At 33.0% G+C, this 22081-nt stretch overlaps 1 protein-coding gene across 2 annotated transcripts; it reads left to right on the top strand.

The window, feature by feature from the left end:
* Positions 1 to 1625: 1625 nt before the first annotated feature.
* On the top strand, positions 1626 to 13256 carry LOC127105397 (protein REDUCED CHLOROPLAST COVERAGE 3). Of its 2 annotated transcripts, XM_051042581.1 has the most exons (24): positions 1626 to 1771; positions 1962 to 2042; positions 2154 to 2218; positions 2330 to 2422; positions 2561 to 2633; positions 4087 to 4416; positions 4511 to 4575; positions 4935 to 5066; positions 5659 to 5700; positions 5897 to 6397; positions 6738 to 6892; positions 7204 to 7672; positions 7802 to 7864; positions 7964 to 8065; positions 8433 to 8750; positions 8831 to 8923; positions 9183 to 9284; positions 9369 to 9473; positions 9810 to 9943; positions 10050 to 10233; positions 10313 to 10444; positions 10844 to 10956; positions 11049 to 11136; positions 11538 to 13256. In XM_051042581.1, exons 2-24 carry the CDS (start codon positions 1973 to 1975, stop codon positions 13017 to 13019), a joined length of 4911 nt encoding a protein of 1636 aa, XP_050898538.1. In that variant the 5' UTR covers positions 1626 to 1771; positions 1962 to 1972; the 3' UTR covers positions 13020 to 13256. The 2 variants fall into 2 exon arrangements, with proteins under 2 accessions (XP_050898538.1, XP_050898537.1); XM_051042580.1 differs by lacking the exon at positions 1626 to 1771 and having other exon boundaries at positions 1837 to 2042.
* The last annotated feature ends 8825 nt before the right edge of the window (positions 13257 to 22081 follow it).

Raw genomic sequence — 22081 nt, 5'->3', positions numbered from 1 at the left:
CAGCGACGGTGGACGCAGATAACTCAGTGAACGTGAACGCAGCAGCAGAAAAAGGCGACGACGACGACGACGGTGAGGGAGGGAGAACGAACGGAGGACGAGAGTAATCGCAGTAGAGAGTAATCGCAGTAGAGAGAAAACCCAGTTACGTAAACGAAATAGCATATAGCGAGGGAAAATAAAGAGACATGCAGTATATGTTATAATTTTAATGTATACTAAAGGGGACCTTAGAGGACGCTTGTGTAAAAAAAGCGCCCTCTAAAGGGGGCCTAAGAGGGCGCTTCTAAAAGCGCTCTCTAAGGCTTTCCAAAAACGCCTTATAAACTGGAAATGTACATGGACTTAGAGAGCGCTTTTTTAAAAGCGCCCTCTAAGGGTACCCTTAGAGGGCGCTTTCATAAACACGCCCTCTATTGGTGTCCCTCCATTTCCTCAATATTTTTTCGCTTCACTTTAGAGGGCGCTTTGTTACAAAAGCGCCCTCTAAAGTGCGCTGTCTATTCCAGTTGTTCGCTCCTTATTTTTTCTCTTCACTTTAGAGTGCGCTTTTGTAATAAAGCGCCCTCTAAGGTGCGCTGTCTATTCCAGTTTTTGGCGTAATGACTCCTACGAAAACTATATATGACATATAGAGATTTTATAATGATAAGTGATTTGATGACAATGTAGATAGAAATAGTGAAAAAGATTATAAATCTCATAGTTTATGGAGTTGGTATAGTGATAGACTACGAATACACTTATCAAATTTGATGATATAGTGTGTTTCTCTCTTTTGTTGCTTTGTCTTTTGTAGATAGTTGAATTTTTAGGATATCTTTGATTTGAATTATTTTTTGAATTAATAAAAGTCTTTTTGATTAAATTTTTTTTTTAAAATTTTGACAAAATTATTTTGATAAAATATTAATTCGACCAAATTATTATATTCACGTATGTTTTTATAGAAAATTGCCTAACAATAGATATAAAATAAAAATAATAATAAAAGCATTCATCCAATTTCAAAATAATCAAATATAATAATCAAATCATTACATTTCCATATTCCCTTATAGAAATTGCTTCATCATAAAATTTGATCTAGATTTTTTATCAAAGAAAATTCGACCTATATTAACTAGTGGTAACATTATTTTTCATGAAATCAAACAAAGAAAGTTACTATTACTAATGTACCGTATATAGTAGTAAAAAGTAGTAATAGTAAATGATAGCAACTTAGTTATTTTTCCAATGATGTAATTTTATTTTTATATCTTCATGTACAATGAAAAAGATTTTTAACACAGAAAAAGAGTTAGAATGAGTGGTTTACTAGATTGACTAATAAAAAAAATACAAAAACTAAAACCCTATAAGAAAATGACAAGTTCAATATTATTGGAGGTTCAATAATATACTTTTAATGCCTAAGATTCTGTGTTTAATCAAACAATCCAAATCAACGGTCCAAAATCACCCATAACACCCAAACACTTGATAAAACAAAAATTAATCCGCCACACAATTATCCGCCACGTGTCAATCAATCAACGGTTGAATTCTCATTACCAATTTTCCTGTTTTGTCTTTAGCCTCAGCCTAATTTCATGTGATTTCTCTCTCTCATTCTCTCTCTATTATAAACCTCTTCAATTCTCACATATAAAGAGAGTGAAAGAAAAAAAATAATTAATTTAAAATAAAAAGAAAAAAAAAGTGTGTTATCTTTCAAAGGTTATTAGCAACAAGGAGAGGCTAGAATTGCTCTCAAATCTTGAAAAAGGTTAAAAACTTATCCTATCTTTTTTCTTCATCAAACACAATATATATTGCATTCTTCTTTCTTCACTATAAATTCTTTTTCTCTTCACTCTTTTTTTTTTCTCTCCTTCAAGTTCTTTTTCATCATTCATTTTTCAGATTGTTAAATTATTACTCTTTCTTTTCCAAATTTTGCTTTTTTGTTTCTTCAGAGAAGAAAAAAATGGCCCCAAAGTCAGGGAAAGGGAAAACAAATAAAGCAAAGGCAGAGAAGAAGAAAAAGGAGGAGAAAGGTCACATTCTTTTTCTCATTTCAACAATTTTATTAAAAAAAAACATATTTTAATGTCTTCTTTTATCCTTAAACATTCGTGTTTGGTTTTTTTGTTTTGAGTTTTTTTCAGCAGTAGCACCTTCTCTTGTTGATATCATTGTGGTTACTCCATATGATTCACAAATTGTACTCAAGGTATATACTAGTATTACATTTTATTTAACATTCATCAAAATTGTTATTATTATTATTATTTTAATTAAATGGGGATTAATATTATTAAATTTTTTGTTTGGTTTGTAAAAGGGTATCTCTACTGATAAGATTCTTGATGTGAGGAAGCTATTGGCTGTGAAGGTGGAGACATGCCATTTTACAAACTATTCTTTATCTCACGAGGTTTGTGTTTTTTAATTCATATGAGTATTTTTTTTAGTTTTTAATTTTTTAATTAATTAATAATTTATTCCTAACAAGCCATATCTATCAAGTAGGTTTAATTATTTAATTATTGATTTTGTCTTTGTTATTGTTAAGGTTAAAGGTCAAAGATTAAATGAAAGAGTTGAAGTTGTTACCCTAAAGCCATGTGTTCTAAGAATGGTTGAAGGTAGGTGTAGCTAGCAACTACCATTTGTGTCATTTTTGCATGTGCATTCACTTAAATCTACCATGTGAATGAATTTTTATGCAATTCTAGTACAAGTGCTTTATTGTATCTTTGCAAAATGGTACTACACAAATCATAAACCTAAAAATCAATAAGTTAGATCCACATTACGACCAATTGTACGCATTCACATAGTCGCTACACAAATTATAAACCTAAAAAACAAAGAGTCAGATTGACAATACGATCAATTATACGCATTTGCATAGATACTACACAAACGATCGACAATACAATCAATTATACGCATTTACGCACTCAGAACATCATAATATTTAAAGTTAGATTATAAATCCAAAATGTAAAATTTAAGTTGAAGTTAGTATTTAATGGTTATTACTAATGGTTCATTCGTCCATCTACCAAATTGATGATTCTTTAAAGATTCATAAAATTCTTACCATTTAAGTTAGCAATCAATACCCTTTCATTTTTGTTGAAACATTTGGTATCTTTCAAAGTCTATGTTTAATGCAATCTTATTTTAGATTTTTTATTTTATTTTATTTTTAAAATGTATAGTACTAGAATGGTATTTTAGATTGAGAATCTATGAAATTTCAATGGATTTTCTCTTATTAAACTTTGTTAAAGGTCTAAATCATTGTTGAATCATTTCATAATGATTTATTATTTTAGATATAAATATTTAGTGATTGGAATAAACTATATGGTAAAAATACATGTGAGTAACCTAACTTAAAATTTATGGTTAGAAATTGCTCTTTAATGCTTTACATATTGCAGAAGACAGGTTGCATCTAAGAAGTCATTACATATTTTATGGCAACATAAAAATATCATTTTCTTGGGTCCCTTGTAATTCTCAAAAGCAATTAAATTCATTCTTTCAGATGCTTTCAACAAAATCAATTTTTTCTATCAATTATACTTTATTTTTTATATATAAATAATAAAAAATTATTCAAAAATAAAAGATAAATAAATACTAATAAACATGCTCACTACCTCTTTTTAAACTTTAATAATATTTTTATTAAATAGTATATTTATAATTACGAAGTTTGTCAGTTAACTTCATAATTTTTTTTAATTTATATGTTTAATTTAAATTTTTTATGATATTGTATTTTATTTTTTGAAAAATGTGAATATTATATCATTTTCAATTGCGGTGACATTTGTTTTCTAATGATGCATTATTGGATTCTTTATTGTTTTGTTTCTGTCATTTATTTAATAAAGTTGCATTCTCAGTGGAATATCAAACCCCACCTTTTTAAAATATCTCCCTCACATGTTTATATTATTATGTTTGGAGCGTAAATTTGGAAAATTTATTTCTCATTTTAAAATTTTAAAATTAAAAAGTATTTTTTAATAATAAATTAAATGCAATTTGGAAAGTCACGTGACTTTTTTTTTGTTACAGAGGATTATAATGAAGAGGTTCAAGCAGTTGCACACGTGCGAAGGCTATTGGATATTATTGCTTGTACTTCGAAATTCGGAAAGCCCAAACGTAACTTAACAGGCCCAGATTCGAAGCCCAAGAAAAACGGAAAAGCCCAAAGTCATAACAAGAGCAGTGTGAGTCCACCGGCTACACCGAATGGAGAAACCCGGGTCGGGTCACCGACGGCGGAGGTGCCGGCATCGCCGATCTCGGATAATGTCGGGATGGTGGCGATTCATCCGACTCCGAAGCTGTCAGATTTTTACGAGTTCTTTTCGTTTTCTCATCTCTCTCCACCGATTTTACGTGCGTCTCTATCTCTTTCTTTTCATTTTTTTCATGCGTTTTTGTTTGCTGAATTTGAAAATTTGAAATTGGAGACGTTTTTTTTTTCTTTCAGATTTGAAGAAATGTGAACTGAAGGATGAAGATGATAGACGCAAAGGAGGTTACTTTCAACTTCAGGTTCTACTTTTTTTTCCGTCTTCTTTTCTTCGTTAAGAAATGTAGTTTAATGTAATTAATTTTGTGATTAAGAAATGTAGTTTAGTGTAGTTAATTTTCTTATTAAGAAATGTAGTTTAATGTAGATAATTTTGTTAGGGTTGGTGTCACTAATCTGGTGTCAATGTGTTGGTGTCGTTGTGTCATCTGGACGTGTTAGTATGGTGTCATGTTTCCGGTGTATGGGGTCTGTAGCTTCGCTGTTAATTTTATGATAGAAGAAAATTTAAGTGGAATATTAAATAATTGAATGCACTCATTCCAACTTAATATTACTACATTTAAAGCTGAATGTGAAATGTTGTTGCTGCCATATGAAGGTTAAAATCAGCAATGGGAAAGTGATAGAAGTAGTTGTGTCAGAGAAAGGCTTTTATAGTGTTGGGAAGCTGTCTCTGCAGAGTCACACATTGGTTGATCTTCTGCAACAGCTCAGCAGAGGTTTTGCTAACGTACGTTTCTATTTAAACACTTATTTATTTGTTTGTTTGACTTGTTAGTTTCTCAACCTGAACTTCTTGGTCACTGTATCAGTATCTATTTGAAGGGTTATAGTGTCTTATATGTTAAGTCCCATTTGGTAGTTTTATTAGGATATATAGTCTTAAATAATATAAGTCATTTTATTTTGTTTAAAAAATCTTATGTACTCTTCAAAGAAATTTATTTTAAATTTAGTATAATCAATTTCTTCCAAGGATTCATAGCTTCCGACTTGGTAAGAGTATCTGCACACACATTTCCTTTCCGAGTATGACATATAGTGAAGGTGCAACTCTGACTTGAAGTGAATTAAAATAGTATGAAATCAATTTAATTTAGTTAGATTTCTCAAAAATCAAAGAATAACAATTATATAAATATCCATTTTAGGAAAAAAATGTAAATTAAGTTAACTAAGTGATATCCATGACATTAAATGTGTGCTAGTGATAAATGATGTGTTTGATTTTGTTCAGATTCCACTGCATAAGCATGTTATCATTTTTGGGCTAGTGATATATGTTATCATCTTTGACTCTAACAAATGACTGATCAATACAGGCATATGGATCATTGATGAAAGCTTTTTCGGATCGCAATAAGGTTAGCTTCACATAAAATAAGTTGTTTATTTCCTTTTCTTTGAAAAACAAGAGGTCATAACAAGTTTTAGACATACACCCAATAAAATTGTATTATGCAAGATGATGAAGTTCCTTGAACCTGTAAATTCCAGTCTCCGTATGATTATTATACTTGAAAAGAGTGTGTTTTCTTTATTAACTGCATAATTCTGCAGTTTGGAAATCTTCCATACGGACTCCGATCCAATACATGGCTTGTTGCTCCATCCGTTGGTGAATCTCTTTCAAGCTTTCCAGCTCTACCTGCTGAGGATGAAAGCTGGGGTGGTAATGGTGGTGGCCAAGGAAGAAATGGCGAATATGATCATCGACAATGGGCAACAGATTTTGCAATATTGGCTTCTCTTCCTTCCAAAACCGAGGAAGAGAGGGTGATCAGAGATCGAAAAGCCTTTTTGCTTCACAATCTGTTTGTTGATACATCGATATTGAAGGCTGTTGCAGCTATACAGCATGTGATGGAGTCCAAATCTAGTACAAATTCTTCTCCGGGTTCTGTTCTGCATCAAGATCATGTTGGGGATTTATCCATCGTAGTCGAACGCGATGGAAATGGAAAGTTTGATTCTACACTGAATGAATCCAGTAAGCGTAATGATGAAATTCAGAAAAATTTAATTAAAGGGTTGTCTGCGGATGAAAGTGTCACTGTTAATGTAAGTAAAGAAATGACTCCATTTTTCAAGGCTATAGATGTTTATGCTTATGTGTATTTAGAGCTACAAATGTATGACACATATACATGTCTAATTTCATCTCTCTTTGTTTTATTATTTTTCTAAAAAATTACATTGATGATTGATTACCATAAAAAAATATTCAACCTTTCATGTGGTTTTGTCGTCTTTGTGTTTCATTATACATGCATGATTCTATCTACTCTTAGTCCATTGAAATTCTAAAACTGAGTGTTAAATTGGTTTTGAACTTGGGTGTTTAGAGCTTTTCAGTATTTAGGATGCTAAGATGTGAAGCTTTTGGTCTTTTTTATGACAGGATACTTCTTCCTTGGCTGTTGTGGTTGTTCACCATTGTGGATATACAGCAACTGTAAAGGCTGTGGGCAATGCCAACGCGAGGAAGCCTAAAGTTCAGGATATTGAAATAGATGATCAACCAGAAGGAGGCGCAAATGCTCTTAACATCAACAGGTTTGAACAATAAGCTGTTCTAGCTTCTAAGATTCCATTTCCAATATTGTATATCATATCTGGTGAAACATTTAGATCTAATTGGTATACACTCATGTGAGTGTGAAGAGTTTTTACATTCGGTCATAATCATTTAATCATCAAATATGTTTGGTTTTAGTTATAACCATTTTAAAGTCACAACGATAGGTTGTGATTGATTGATAATACAACATTTTTACACTGACAGTTCATCAAAATTAAACTCAAATTATTTTATTAACAACAGCAAATTTATGGTCATGGTTGCAACATTTTTATGATGTTTGCAGTTTGAGGGCACTGCTTCACAAGTCAGGAGCTGAATCTTCAGAAGGGACTTTAACATCCTTGTCAAATTTTGATGACTTGGATGCTTCAAAAATTATTGTTGGGAAGGTGGTTGAAGAGTGCATTGAAAAGATAAAAGAAGAGTCAAGTGTATCAAAAAGGTCGATTCGATGGGAACTTGGTTCTTCTTGGATGCAGCATCTGCAGAAACAGGAAAATTCAACAGATGTCGGTTCTAATAACAAGGATGGCAATGATGTTGCGCAATCTGTGAAAGGTCTTGGAAAGCAATTTAAGTTATTGAAGAAGAGGGAAAAGAAACCATGTGACTTAAATGTTGCAGATCTTAGTGAGCAAAATATCAATGAGCCAAATAATGATGAATTAAGTAGTTCTAATGAGTTGGAAAAACTACTTTCTAAAGAAGCCTTTTTGCATCTCAAAGAATCTGGATCTGGTCTTCATATGAAGGTTTGTGATATTTTCTTGTGACTGCTAATTGTTAAATTTATGTTACACTGTAGTTAGTCTATGCTGTATTTTTTTATCGTAAAGTGTTTTTATTCTGTACCTATTTTAATTTGTATCATCCTGAAACAGTCAGTGGATGAGCTTATCAACATGGCACACAAGTTTTATGATGAAGTTGCCTTGCCAAAGCTGGTAACATTACATTCATCAACGTATTCTACATTTCTTTGAATAATAACTTGAAAGTTGAATCCATGGATTAAGAACTATATTACTTGCTTACTTTTGTAGGTTACAGATTTTGCATCACTTGAACTTTCTCCTGTGGATGGTCGTACTTTAACTGACTTCATGCATTTAAGGGGACTTAAGATGGGATCTTTGGGTGAAGTGGTAAGTAATTTTTCTTATTATAGCTGAGGATGACCTTTCTGTGTTTGGGCCCTGTTTGGATAAATAATTTAATTAAGTGCTTACGCCATGTCATACGCTATTTCTTGGAGAGCTTATGAACATGTCATACGTTGCTTCCATAAGCTCTCCCATACAATCTGACAAGTGTTACTCTAAGTAGATAAACTCGAAGCTAATCCAATCAGGCCCTTAGTAATGTTATTTATGTTGGAAATGTTGATTTTTTTTTTTTTTTTAAATATTTGGCAGCTACTTTTGTATAATAAATAACTAAATACTGTGGCTAATTATACTTGTTTGGTAATTTATTTTATTTTTGTTGGTTCTAATATCATATATGAATCAGGTTAAACTTGCAGAGAATCTTCCACACATACAATCCCTTTGTATTCACGAGATGATAACTCGAGCATTCAAGCATCTACTTAAAGCAGTTATTGCTTCTGTCGACAATGTAGCTGATTTACCATCAGTCATTGCATCAACACTGAATTTCCTACTTGGAGGGTGTCGAACTGAAGATACAGACCATACTTCTGGTGACGATCATCATCTAAAAATTCATTGGTTACGTATGTTTTTGTCCAAAAGATTTGGTTGGACATTAAAAGATGAATTTCAACATCTGAGGAAGTTGTCTATTCTTAGAGGGATCTGTCACAAGGTATCAGTTGTTTCATTTAATTACTTACTATTTTCTTTTTACATGAATCTTTTACTGATTACAATGGTATTTTTGCTCAGGTTGGATTAGAGTTGTTCTCTAGAGATTATGACATGGAGTCACCTAAGCCGTTTGGGAAGTTCGATATTATCAGCCTTGTTCCTGTTTGTAAGGTGCGACTTTGTTCATCTATCAGACCCAAGTCCCATTATATAATTAATAATTCATTAAATTTACTCTCTCATTATACTATTTGTTGAGTTTGTGATTATACGTAAAAGACGAGAGAAAAGTATTATCGTTAATAGCTATCCATGATAATAATAACTAATATCAAATCTGATACTAAGAGATACTCAATTAATATAATATTATATGATATTTATAATATTCTAATACTATTTAACAACAACATCATATTTTACTTTACAGCATGTGGGATGCTCCTCAATAGATGGACGCAATTTATTGGAATCGTCTAAAATTGCTCTTGATAAAGGAAAGCTTGAGGATGCTGTGAGCTATGGAACAAAGGTAATAATCAATTCCTTGGAACAAATCTTTATGTGTTTTTTGAATAAATATGACGCGGTGTTTGACATTACTATCATATTACAGGCATTGGCAAAGATGATGTCTGTTTGTGGTCCATATCATAGAAATACTGCAAGTGCGTATAGTCTTCTTGCTGTGGTTCTCTACCACACAGGAGATTTTAACCAGGTAAAGTATACTTGTCTTATTTTAGTTCCAGGCTATTCTAGAATTCTGAGATATTTACTGTTTAGTTTTTCTTGATACTAGTTTAAACCTAGTGATGATAATTAATCTATAGTTTTAAGCACTGTCTTGAGAAAGTGCTACATAGTTGTGTGTTGCCAATCACATACTGCAGAAAATAGTGGTCTGTCAAATTTTACTATGATGCAGAGCTATACCACTAGTATAGTGGCTACTTGAAAAAATGAAAAAACACTAGATTGACTTATGTGTCACGTAGTGAATATTTGAAAGTCCAGTATTTGTATTAAACTTTTGTTATACGATCTTTATTTTCAGGCCACCATTTATCAGCAGAAGGCATTAGATATAAATGAGAGAGAGCTTGGACTTGACCATCCAGACACAATGAAAAGCTATGGTGATCTTTCTGTTTTCTACTATCGTCTGCAACATATTGAGCTGGCTTTGAAGTAAGTTAACCTTTGTTGCAGTGATTTTGTTGCTTGTGTCAGGAATTTCTGTTGATTATTCATAAACTTACTATGTTTTGATTGAACTTAATGAATATTTTGACAGGTACGTTAATCGCGCTCTATTCCTCCTTCATTTCACGTGTGGTTTGTCTCATCCAAATACAGCGGCAACTTATATAAATGTGGCAATGATGGAAGAAGGCATGGGAAATGTTAATGTGGCACTCCGGTACCTGCATGAAGCTCTTAAATGCAACAAAAGATTGTTGGGAGCAGATCATATACAGGTATCTCTATCTTTCTCCTATAGAACATTGTAAGAGCATTGATAGAACATAGTTTCATACTGTACTTTTTATCTTATAGACTGCTGCAAGCTACCACGCAATAGCGATAGCTCTTTCATTGATGGAAGCATATTCTCTGAGCGTGCAACATGAGCAAACTACACTAAAGATACTTCAAGCAAAGCTTGGTGCAGAAGATCTTCGAACTCAGGTCATTCCCTTTCTTAAGTTATTACCAGTGAATCTCAAAGGATATCTTGTTAGATACTCCCTCTGTTGCCAAAATTATTGTTGTTTTAACACAAAAAATGTTCCAAAAAAGTGTTTTTCATTTCTAATGCTAAAAAAAATGTTTGCACTGCTTTCAAGTCATTATATTACACTATACATTTATAATAACAGTGACCAACAACCAATAGTTAATAAGGATAATTATGTAAAATTGCAACATTTGTTAAGTTTATTTGTTTTTTGTAATCTGTGTTAAAACTTAGGACGGTGGTTATTTTGGAACAAAAAGGAGTACTATTGTTTTCATAATATAGGGTTAGTAGATGATAGTGGATAGTGTTAATATTTTTTAAGAAATTTGAAAAAATTTCCAATGCAGGACGCCGCTGCATGGCTAGAATATTTTGAATCAAAAGCCATAGAACAGCAAGAAGCAGCAAAAAATGGAACTCCAAAGACAGATACATCCATTGCAAGTAAAGGTCACCTTAGGTACTGACCTGGAATCCATTCATTAATACTGTGTTTCAAATAAATAGGTTAAACGTGTTTGACAACAAAAATATGTGAATTTTTTCATGCAGTGTGTCAGATCTCCTGGATTTTATTAGTCCTGACAGTGATTCAAAGGGAAATGATGCTCAAAGGAAACAAAGGCGTCCAAGTCCAAAGGTGGGATATTATATATATTTTTACATGTTTATTTATTCTTAAAAATTATAACTACTCTAAGGGATTCAGTTCTGTTTTGATCATATTTATTCTATATCCTTAGGATATGCTAAGGTAATTTATGCTATTTGTTTCTTGAATAAATACTTCTTGTATATATCTCTTTACAATTTACCGAGCTGTTTATTTATTACTGTCCTTAAGGAAAACAATGAAGACTATGTTCCAACGATTGGGAGTTTTAACCTTTATTAAAGTCAACATTGAAGGACATTCAACCTATTACATTCTTTTGGAGTTAGCTTATAGTTCTAGGTGAAGTTCTATGAGAGTCTGAAAAGTTTCAAATCAAAACTAATTCTTAAAATTTTTTATGTCACTTTTATATGTGATTTTTTCAGATACTTCCAATAAGTGATAACAACTCTCAAGAACATGATGATGCTGCAATAGTGGATGATGGAATTTTTGTTGAGAATGCAAAAGAAGCTGCACCAGTGGTAGAAGGCATTATAGAAGAAACAAATACCACCAAAATTTCTGAAAAACCAAAAGAAATAGGCGATCTAAATAGGCACAAGCCAGTGGTTACAAGTGAAGCTCTTTATGAGACATCATCTGATGATGGTTGGCAAGAAGCCAATTCAAAAGGGCGGTCAGCTAATAGTGCTAACCGCAAGTCTGGTCGTAGACAAAGGCCTCTTCTATCGAAGCTCACCGTTAATGGTCCTGATAACCATATTTACAAAGAAGCCAGTTACAGGAACGACACTATTGCCGTGCACCAAAAAGCATCTCCAAAAGTAGCTTCAGCTGTGTTATCTCCATCCAGAAAATCAAAAACTCCAAAAGCATTGGCGTCTAAAATTGCATCTACTCCAACCTCACTGAGTTCTTTGGCCTCAAAGTCTATATCATACAAAGAAGTTGCTGTAGCACCGCCAGGTACTGTTTTAAAGCCATTGTTGGAAAAAACCGAGACTGAAAAGGTAAGCGATGAAAATGACACCCCGAAAACTGAAGTTTCTATCCAGAATTCTATAGCTGATGATACAGCTCCAAAGGAAGATGAAAAAGAAGCAACTCATGAAGATGAATCGGAACAAGAAAATTCTGCATCAGAACTTGAGAAGGTTTCTCTTTCAAGTGATCAAGGAAAACCTACAGAATCAAATGGAAGCAAGCTTTCGGCTGCAGCCAAACCGTTCAGTCCAGGAACGTTGTCTGCTTCTCGCCATTTAAATCCCGTTCCTCTCACTAGCATATATGATGCAGATGGTAGTCAAGGCATTCTTGTGGAGCCCATTCTTCCTCCTGCTGCTGCCCGGGTCCCTTGCGGGCCAAGATCACCATTGTATTACAGAACCAATTATATGTTTCGGATGAAGCACGGTTCAGCGAAAATAAGGGAAATAAGTGGATCAGGTGGTCCAAGAATAATGAATCCACATGCTCCTGAGTTTGTTCCAAGACGTGCTTCTCAAACAGAAACAGGTGAAGTCAAGAACAATTCTTCAAAAAACAGTCTTTCCGAATCTGAGAAGTCAGAGATAGCAAGACAGATATTGCTGAGTTTTCTAGTGAAATCGGTTCATCAAAATGCTGATACTGTGGATGAGCCTAAAGCTAATGAAGGAAAAGTTGAGAAGTTTGAAAATTCTTCTGACGAAGTAGCTAAAGACAGTGCTGTCATTAAAATAATGTATGGTACTGAAGAAAAGAATAAGACAGCGGTTAGTTCCAGTGATGACAGTGAAGAGCAAGACAAAATAGATGGTGAAGGATTTGTAGTAGTCACAAACAGGAGAAAAAACAGACAGAAAATCACAAATGGTGTCACAGAATTGTACAACCAACCATCAATCTGTGCTTCAGTTCGTTGATTAGAGTCTTGAAATGAGTCACCAAAATTATCCAAATTTGTTTGCTTTGTATGGCCAAAGCTCTTGACATCATTTTGTTAATATTATATGACCTCTTTCCACTGAATTTTGGTCATTACATTCATTTTTGTTTTATGTTTATATAATAAGGTTATTAAGGTATTTTTGCTTTCTCCATATAATAAGATACTTGGAAATTTTGTTGTCAATAAAAAGCTGATTGAGAAGTTCACATTAGTATTGTTGTTATTTTGTATTACAATGAAAGTTTTGTTAAACTTATAAAAGTATGTATCACCGAAGGTTGATTTAGTTGGTAAGTTTGCTATTTATACCCTGTGAAGCAACGGGTTCCAAATTCTTGGAGGTGTGAAGAATCTTGGTAGTACGTAATCGCTGCAAGCGGTCTTTGAGTCTTCAGAGGTGACTTGCAGAATAAATGCTCTATCTAAAATTTTGGGTTCCTTTTAGCTGCCCTTGATTTCTTAAATACACCAGGTGGGATCGATAGATAAGCACCCCTACCAAAATGAAATTTGAAAATGTGCCAACGTGTGCATCTTAATTCTTACTCAATTCATTCGCAAGTGAATCATACTCTCATTTTCGACAAATTAATATGGAAGTGTATCTCTGTATAATTTATAGAAGTGTCTTTGGATGGTGTTTTAATTAAATACACGTCAAGATCTTTCCCATTTCACATTTCTAGCAAAATTAAGAAACTCTTCTTAAAGTCAATTTCAAGTTTCATTTATGCTCCATTTTATCCTAAGTGATTTGTCAATTTCTACTCTCAATAACCAATCAATCGAAATGCTTAACGCCAACTACACGTTTGGTAAATTTTTGAATCTAAGTTTTTTTTTTACATTTGATTTTCTATACATGCATTAAAAAATAGAAACATTAGGTATATGCGGATGCATCAAATTAAAGGTATTTTGCAGGAAAAAATCGACCCTCGCGACCACCAATCGATGCCAGATCAGTTGATGCGGATGTGTCAATTTTTGAGGTTCAGGTGTCTCTAACTTTGTCTTCTCGGAAGAGGCACATGTCACATGTTGTTGGCCCTAAAGCCCCACATGTCCTGGTTGATGCACTTGTTGTCGATGCAATAGTTCTTGAAGAATTTGGAGGAGACCTGGATGACACTTCACAATTGGCTTGTATGTGGACCATGATGTTATGCACGTGTGGGACATAGGGATAAAATTTATCTGTATTTAGTATTTGAAACATATTTTTGTATAATATTCAAACTTGCAGACATTAATGTATTTTTTTACAGTGCCATAATGCTTCTAAATGCATCAACCATGGTCGGAAGAATGTGAGGTTGTAGCAACCTGAGGAGTAGTTGCTTCATGATGTCATGCAACTATCTGGGCTGTGAGATTTATGCATGAGCATTTATACGACTATTAGCCATGACATGTTGTTAGAGTTCATTGAGAGATGACACTCTGAGACCTTACCTTTTCTTTCCCATGGTGAGATATCCATCACATTGAATGATATGTCATGCCTGTTACATATTTCAGTCAGGGGAACATTGTTAGACCACTTCAGGATTACAGACCTGATGTACTAAAGATGATGGTGAACTATTTGGGAGTTGAGCCAGAGGACGCTCTGAAGGAGATGAAAGATACTAGAGGGTGTTATGCTAGATTTGAATTTTTGGAGAGTCAATATACACACCACCTAGTTGCGCATGTGCGACTGGTCATATATTAATGACTACACTGAATATATGCCACATGCTTGTGCATTCGTCCCACTCAGCGGGAATTCGTCGACTGAGTCCTTCAGAGTGTATCTTGACCATACAACAACAAATGATATACACTTTCAGTTGTACGATGATCACCGTTAGACGCATCTCTTGGATGACGTAGCCTTTTACTCTGGATGACCGACTTGTGGGTCACATATGATGTATCCATATCTTTCTGAGAATGTGCCAATTCGGGAATACACAAGTAGTTCCAAGAGAACATTTTGTGTCTGCTCCTTCTGCTATGCCCCAAGAGATGTTGATGACTCATCGACAAATGTACTGATAGTGTCGCAGTAATAAATAAGATCGAATCCATAAGGACTATTTCTAACAAGACAAAATGTGTGCAATGTATAAAAACTAGTAAATTGGGAGGGAGGGGGGGGGGGGAGTTTCGAGTTGCAGTGCGAAAAGTAAATAAGAGTTTTAAACAGAATTACAAAAGCGGTCAGGTTGTGTTTAGAATCCCCTAACTCTCTATTGTTGATGTTTGATGCCTTGTATGAATGATCTTATCACTATAACCCCACGGCGAATTAACAAAACTGTTATAACTAATCCCTCACGAAATAACTCACTAACCACTACTCGGAGCTTTCTATCCCTAGTCCGCCAGCGTATGCAGGGTTAGACAATGCACATAACGTTAATTCTACATACCACTACTCGGGGTCTCTTATTCCTATTCAACCAGCATAAGTACAACAATTGCCCTAGGCCCAACACATAGACTAATGATCAGTATTCCCTATATGTCCATAATCAATGTAAAAGAGTATCTCACATAAAAAGCATTAAGAACAATAAGCAACTGAATGACATTATAGATCAAAAGTTTCATACAAAATCAAATCAACATATTACCCAACAATATTGAAAAAGGTTCATTACACACAACCTAACCTATATGAGCTTAGCTACTCATAATTCAGATTACAATACGATAGATGAAAATAACATATGAATTCCCTTGAACTAATGGCCTCCAATGGCTTCAAATACCCTAAAAATCTCATTTGATGCTCTTCAAATCGTGCTTCGCTCTCCAATTTTCGCAACACTTATCAAAGTACAAAAAACCTCCTTAAAAGAGTTCAGAATGGTTTAGATGCGTCAGAAAGAACCCAGAAAAGGGGACCATCGCGCGATGCAACTTTTATGGCCCTATCGCACGCGCGATGCTGTACGATGGTGCATGTGATTTTTCCCGAAGCTGCACTCTTTTTGCTCCCTTTCCCCCCAAATTTTCGCTAAGTCCATAATCTTTACATTTGACTATTTTTTCCTCATTCTATGGTCTTTCTTCTTCATTTTAGCTCATATTTCACTTGTTTTGATCCAATTCTTTGACTAAATTCATGCAATGACAAACTGTCATCACAACCCCAAACTTGAATCGTTGCTTGTCCTCAAGGAACTCGTCTGCAACTGCATATTTCAACAGAAAATAAGTCGCGCAATCACAATCGATCATTTCCAAATTAAATGTTTCTTTTACCACACCATCATTCTAACTTCCAAATTCTATCTGACAAATTCAGAAAACTTCCTCAACATTGACAAGTACTCAACTTGTCTCTCATCTCACTTTGACTCACTCAATGGATAGAGTTATCTCTCAATCAACATGCAAAATCAATTATTCTTAGCTTGATCATGTTCTAATATAGTTCATCATAGAAATCACAACACATACATTAGAGGTCTTTTCAGGTTGTAACTTGGCTTATGTTTGAGTAGGATATTTTTGGGGAAATAAGTTTAAATTTTTAGAGTTAGGTGTCTAGTTCTCCTTCTATCATCATACCTCTTTGTTCATTTTTGGCGGTACTAGATATTTTTGGTCATTCTTATACTTTCATTCTTTTTCTTTTCTATTTTTTTTAAGAAATGTCTTTTTCCACTTCTATTTTTCTCATAAAATTTAAAATTTGTGGTCAATATTTGAAGGTGTGAAAAACACAAGAAAGGAGGAATTGACTTGAGTTTTACAAAACAAAATCTTTCAGCCATACCATATAGTGGTTCATGCTTCGGCCATACTACATATCGGTTCATGTTACCTTTACTCTTAGGTTTCAAATACCATTTTCGTCATGGATTCCAATAATACCTCTATTTTTTGCTTCCAAATTACACATTTTCTGTCACTTTTACCAAACCCTTCAGTTCTTTCTACTTTGATTACTTTTCTCTATCACTCCATTCACTTCCAGTGTTCACTATTCACTACCTCCATTCAATATCTTCTACTAATCATTCACCCCATATGACATACCTCTCTCTTTGAGCCAAATACATTATTTCTTTGAGCTCCATCCAATGTCTGTCTTTGAACCGAGAGCTATTTGGCTTATTGCCAAACACTTAATTCCCTTTATTTTCGTCCATACCATATAGTGGTTCATGTTGCGGCCATACCACATATTGGTTCATGCCACATTTACTCTTGGGTTTAAACTTCATCCTTTTTTGGGTTTAAACCACATTATTCTTTGGTTCAAACCATACCTTTATCACACTTTTTTCAACTCCCACCATTAGTTCTATGAACTACAGAGCTCTGAATTCCTTATTGCACTATAATGATACATATGCATGATGGCCCTAATCCTCACCAAGCACTCTATATATTCTTTTGCTTTTCTCTTTATTCTTTTGCGAGTACCTTTAGATAGTAACATCCATTCGAGCAAGAGCAATCAAAATGGTTTCCGTTGAGTACAATGAATGCGAGGGATGCTAATACCTTCCCATTGCATAATCGACTTCCTTACCCTTTTCTCTTCCCCCAGGTTTTATCAATGTTTTCCCTTTCCTTCGGGAAAAAATAAAGTTCGATGGCGAATCTTTTGTATCTTCGAGCGTGCGATACGTTCAGGTATATTTCCGCTAGCTTCAAGAATCAAATAAGGAAAATTTGAAGGAGAAATCGATAGTAGATTTATGCGGTGATGCATCTTTTGAGACATCTTAGATTGTAATCGGTACATTTTTTTGAATGTATTATCGTAAACGATGTAATCTTGATACAATTTAATACATAAGTAATATATATTCATCAATGATTGTGTTAATGTCGACTGTTTTAGTTTATACATTATATGGTTGCATTTTTTGTTTTTGTATACACAAGTTCTGGTTTGATTCTGGTTCAGGGTAAAGCCAGATATGCATATCCGAATAAACCTCATGCTTATTAAAAAAACATAACAAAACTTTTCAGATATGCATATTCGTAAACACCATTTTCATAAAAAAATCAGGGTTTAACCGGAGATGCATCTCTGAAAAGTGACTTGATAACATGATAAGGTTTCTAAGGTCCAAAGTGACTCAATACTTGTATAAATAGGGTGTCTCTCAACCCATGTTTTCTATAAAATACACAACAACCAGAGAATGAATGCATATCCATACCTTGCATTTGTTTATTTCAATGGCAGAAAGTTGTCGTTTCAATTTAGGGTCACGAATGACATACCTCTCGCTGATTTAATATCCAAACTGAATACTCTCTTGTGATATCTAGAAAATCATAGAGTTTTTAAGCTCGATTATCATTCATCATTACTTGACAACAAATGGAAGATACAATTCACCAACTATGAACTGAAGATGGATGAAGATTTACAAGTCATATGAAATACATTTTACTATTACACATCAAAGGGTCTCATTGAAGTGGATGCAAAGATTGAAAGATTCGCCGACGATATTATCAATATGTTGCAACATCCTAAACGACTCATTTATAACGATATGTAATGTTATATTTATGTTAACAACTATTATGTAATGTTGAGTGTTTTAATTTAATGTCAAGTTGATTTTGTTTCTAGGTCTTGCTCATACTGTCTCTGTTTATGGTTTCAAAGTATTTGGGCTACTTCCAAAATATATCAAGAAAACATTCTGCGATGCAACTTCAAACAAAAATAAGGTATAATTGGGGTGTCTCACTCGTTGACGTTCAATTTTGTGAGAAATGGGTGCATCCGAAGATGCATCTCCGAAAATAAGGGGCATTTTTTACTTTTCGTCAAGGGTTTGGAAGAACCTATAAGGGTGGGAAAATAAATTGTCTATTAGAAATACTAGGCTAAAGGAATTGTTGTTAATGGGCTGATTTGCCATTGAGTGTAAACCCATTAATTCTTTCTTTCTGCACCCCATGATTTTTGCTACTGTTCCTTTATCTTTGTTTCTATTTTTTTGGATACACTACTACAAATAATATATTTCATGACGATGATTTCACTCACGTATTGAAAAGTTGAGGTTTAATTCCTGGGCGCACCCTGTTTTTTTTAATTAAAAAAATGCAATATATTTCGTGGGTTATTTGGAAAACTAAGGGATAAGCCTATTTAGTGTACATGCTTTGAGTCCTATCAGTCTCAATTTATGTTTTTATCTCATGTGACATATTTTTGTATATTTTCTTTTTAATTTAAAAGTACGCTACTTTTCACCTCAATTTTCTTTCCAATCGAGGTGAATATGCTTGAATATTTTATTTTTAATTTAAAGTACGCTACTTTTCATATTGGTTTTATTTCCAACTAAGGTAAACATGTTTCTCTGAGATATATAGCTTTAGCTTGTAGCGTTCAGTTTCATTTGTCTAAACAACACAAACAGAACCTTAACGAAAAGTCTTAAACAACGAGAGTCATAAACACATACATATTCAATACGAAGATGTTATGTGTTTAGTGCTCTCGTTTCTTCTTAAGAGATCGAAATCATTTTCTTTTAATTCTTCTTCATAGATCTGGTACATTAAACATCACTACTAATATTGTTTTCATATTGGTGTTGTTGTTGTTATTGTTGTTATTGTTGTCATTGTTGTTGTTGTTGTTGTGGTGGTGGTGGTGGTGTCGAGATCCAAAACCCTAGAGTTTTAATTGTTGTTTATGTTGTTGTTATTGATGTTGTTTTTGTCAACGTTGTTGTTCTTGTTTTTGAGACCCTAAACCCTAGAGGCTGTTTATTGACATTGTTGTTATTGATATTGTTCTTGTTTATTGACGTTGTTGTTATTGATGTTGTTGTTGTTTTCTTGTTGTTTTTGTTGTTGATATTGATATTGAGATTATGTTTTTTGTGATTCTTTGTGCAACTCTCATCTTGTTCCGTCTAGTTGAGTTTATTATATCTAATGTCGATTGTTTATTTCACTAACCCCTCTTTGAACATATAACCTAGTAAATTGATTTTAAAAGTAATCATATGCAAAATTATGTTGTATCTGAAAATTATCTTATACTGATTAATGATTTTCTAGCATTCAATAACTCATCATTCATCTCACGTTGTTTTATTGTTAAAATCTCTCAAATACTTCCAGTTTTCATTCAACTTTCTTTCATATTTGTTCATTTTTCAAAGCATCAAATTTTATGCTTTCAAGAATCAATTAGTAGAAAAGTAAGTGTTAAATAAATAAATTAAAATATTGGAGAAATTTTAACCATAAAACAGCGTGAGATGAATGATGAGTTACATGATACTTCAAAATCATAATCAATGTAAGTTGTTCTTCAAATATAACACAATTGTTCATATAATTATTTTCCTAACCAATTTTGAGAACTTATATGTTCAATATAGGGTTTAGTGAAATAAGCAATCCACATTATATTTAATAAACTAAAAATTGTTTTACCCCTCAGTTTTATGAGATAACCGAAGTGAAAATATGATATATCCTTCGATGAAATTACAAAACCGAGGAGACATGTGTTTTCGCCATTTCAAAATTCCGAAAAGGTCTCAATGGAGATCAAACTCTTGACTTTATCACATATTCGCCGTTTTTTTTAAAACTGAGAGGTGAAGTGTGCACTTTTTATGACGCCCTTTGTTATGTCGTCTCGGTAGCCGAAATTATATCTCTTTCGCGTGCGACATTAAAAGCATTACTTGTAGTAGTGGTGTTCTTATGAACTTTGGGTTCAATACTAATATCATCCCCTTGCGATTTTATTTTTCATCTCCATCATATTTTGTGTTTTCATACATGGTAAAGTTTTTTTACAAATAAGTGTTTCATTTTCGAATGACAAGTGGAAGTTAGAAATTTAAAATTTGGTAGAGCTAGGAAAAGTTTGGTATTCATTTACTCGTTTATCATTATGCATACTAAATTTATATAGTTATATTGTCACGTTTAGTTGTCGAATCTCAACTAAATCCTACCATTTTAAAAATCTATCCATTTTTAGTTACCTCACATCTCTTTTCATCTATTTACAATCTTTAGGAAACCGTAGCTTTAGAGAATTTAATAACTTCGAATTCAAAGTAAAAAGTAGAGTAACCGGATGTACATCCCTTTACTTTTGAGAGTTCAGACACAAGACACGCATTTTGTCCGTTCTAACCATCATTTTTCTCCCCGAATACAATTTAGTCATTCTAAACCTCGTTCATTCTTTTTAATAAATTAATAACTTAAGTACAAAGAATAAATATATATATATATATATATATATATATATATATATATATATATATATATATATAGAGAGAGAGAGAGAGAGAGAGAGAGAGATATTTTAATTGTCGAGTTCGTAAGACATAAGTTGTACAACTTGATCATTTCAATTATCATTTTTTAGATAAATCAAAATCAGATTAAAAAGAGAATAATTAAAAATATATCCTTTTAAAAATAAATTTTAGTGACGAGTTCATTGCTTTCAAATTTTTTCTCGCTTGAATACTTTTTTACACTTCTATTGTTGAAGCCAATATAACAAAGTTTTTTTTTAGTAGTCATAGGAATGAATGTAGTTTTTTTTATATATAAAAAAAGGATAAATACTATCCACAATTGCAACAATTGAGTCTTCAAAATCTGTTATTAAAATCTCAAACGGAATATCAAAGTCAGCATAATCATCATTAAATCTGATACTCTCCCTTCCCCTATTTTCAGAAAGCCAGTTTGAAAATTCATTTATGCTTTAACTTTAGATCCTCCAGAGTGCCATTGTTTATGCTTTAACTTTAACATATGTTAGAACTAAACTAGACCCTAGAGCTAGAAAATACATATTATTAAGTTTCAAACATAGCACAAAATGGTATTATTTTTTACTCGCGTTCTAGAAATGCTATATTTTATGAATCCCAATTCCCTTATAGTGTTGTTAGTATGCCTAATAGTCATAATTTTGAGATAAGTACTACTTTTCACTCAACTTTATTCTTTGACTATCATGTTTTGATACTAATAATAATGTTCCTTTATACAATGTCTCAT

This window comes from Lathyrus oleraceus, chromosome 7 (assembly GCF_024323335.1).
Source record: "Lathyrus oleraceus cultivar Zhongwan6 chromosome 7, CAAS_Psat_ZW6_1.0, whole genome shotgun sequence".
NCBI classification, from domain to species: Eukaryota; Viridiplantae; Streptophyta; class Magnoliopsida; order Fabales; family Fabaceae; genus Lathyrus; species Lathyrus oleraceus.
This window is presented reverse-complemented; position numbering and strand designations above follow the sequence as displayed.

Excerpts from the sequence above, each read along its gene's own strand:
- LOC127105397 (XM_051042581.1), top strand. The coding sequence starts at position 1,973 with ATGGCCCCAAAGTCAGGGAAAGGGAAAACAAATAAAGCAAAGGCAGAG. Across the intron at positions 6,398-6,737 it reads ATGAAAGTGTCACTGTTAAT|GATACTTCTTCCTTGGCTGT; the intron begins GTAAGTAAAGAA and ends TTTTTATGACAG. Across the intron at positions 8,751-8,830 it reads TTAGAGGGATCTGTCACAAG|GTTGGATTAGAGTTGTTCTC; the intron begins GTATCAGTTGTT and ends ATTTTTGCTCAG.